At 53.2% G+C, this 1,142-nt stretch overlaps 1 protein-coding gene across 1 annotated transcript; it reads left to right on the forward strand.

The window, feature by feature from the left end:
- Window positions 1–420: 420 nt before the first annotated feature.
- Pmar_PMAR026797 (conserved hypothetical protein) lies at window positions 421–1,045 on the forward strand (the record flags this gene model as incomplete). Its single annotated transcript, XM_002771762.1, has 2 exons — window positions 421–957; window positions 1,025–1,045. 2 exons carry the CDS (start codon window positions 421–423, stop codon window positions 1,043–1,045), a joined length of 558 nt encoding a protein of 185 aa, XP_002771808.1.
- Between the last annotated feature and the right edge of the window lie 97 nt (window positions 1,046–1,142).

Raw genomic sequence — 1,142 nt, forward strand, 5'->3', positions numbered from 1 at the left:
TAAATGTGCAGCTTGGCGATTTGATGCCGCCCTTGCTGGCGTATCAGCTTCCCCCAGTGAGTGTTGACTACAGCGTTGGTCGGGCATATACCGAATTAGAGGCCTCCAAGTCGGAGGATGCAACGTTCGTAAGAATCATGGTGTACTCCCATAGTCACGGCTAAGCCTGTCCTTTATGTTGAGGCCTGTTGAGTTCAGAACCCTCACAATGGGAGGCACCACCCTTGGGACATACTCTTGGTTGTGATAGAGTATCTAATGTGAGTGATAGAGTTACTGCTGATAGCCTGTAAAGGACTTTATTAATAGCCCTTTTTGGATGGTGATTTCTGATGCAAAGAACGTAGTTGGTCGTGGTCCCCCCGAACTGCTTCGTTGGAGTCCGTCCATAAACAGCGTTTCATTAGCTCCCCTTGAGTCATGAGCGTCCGGCGCCATCCCTTGTGCTCATTACCAACCACTTCCGTCACGTCGTCCTCTTCCTCCACCGCTTCTATAGCGTCGTCCAGTTCTATCTCTGGCGGGGGCAAGCAAGGGAATATCAAAGACTTGCTTCCTCCAGAGGTCTCGCAGAACCCCGAGAGCAATGCGGTGGTCCTCAACGTGTACGACTTGGACCAGGGCATCGTCCGCCTGAACACCATTCTGGCTATGGTTGGCGTTGGTGGTGCCTTCCATGTAGGCGTCTCTGTCTTCGGTAAGGAGTATTATTACTCTGGTATCGGCCCACCCAATGGCCCTGATGATCTGGATCCCAGTGGTGTTTACTGGCATGAGCCGACTCACCATGACGTCCACGTTTATCGGCAGTCGGTGTATCTGGGTTCGACGGCCCTCACTGAGCGTCGTGTATATGAGCTCGTACGCCGCTTGGGTGAATTCTGGACTATTGGTCGCTACGATCTCCTACGGCGAAACTGTTGTCAGTTCGCGGAGGCTCTAGCCCAAGGCTTGGGGGTGGGTCCAATTCCCAAGGAGTTTTGCGTCTTGTCTCGCAGGCTTTCACTAGCCGCGGACTCCCTAGGTGGAGCCCTTGGTGCTGTGACCGGTGCTGTTGAGTGGATATCGCAACCGACATCCGATAGCCAGGCTGTGCCCGACTCGCAGTTCATGAACAAATCCAACACTTCTCTATCATCTCC

This window comes from Perkinsus marinus (assembly GCF_000006405.1).
Source record: "Perkinsus marinus ATCC 50983 genomic scaffold scf_1104296962540, whole genome shotgun sequence".
NCBI classification, from domain to species: domain Eukaryota; phylum Perkinsozoa; order Perkinsida; family Perkinsidae; genus Perkinsus; species Perkinsus marinus.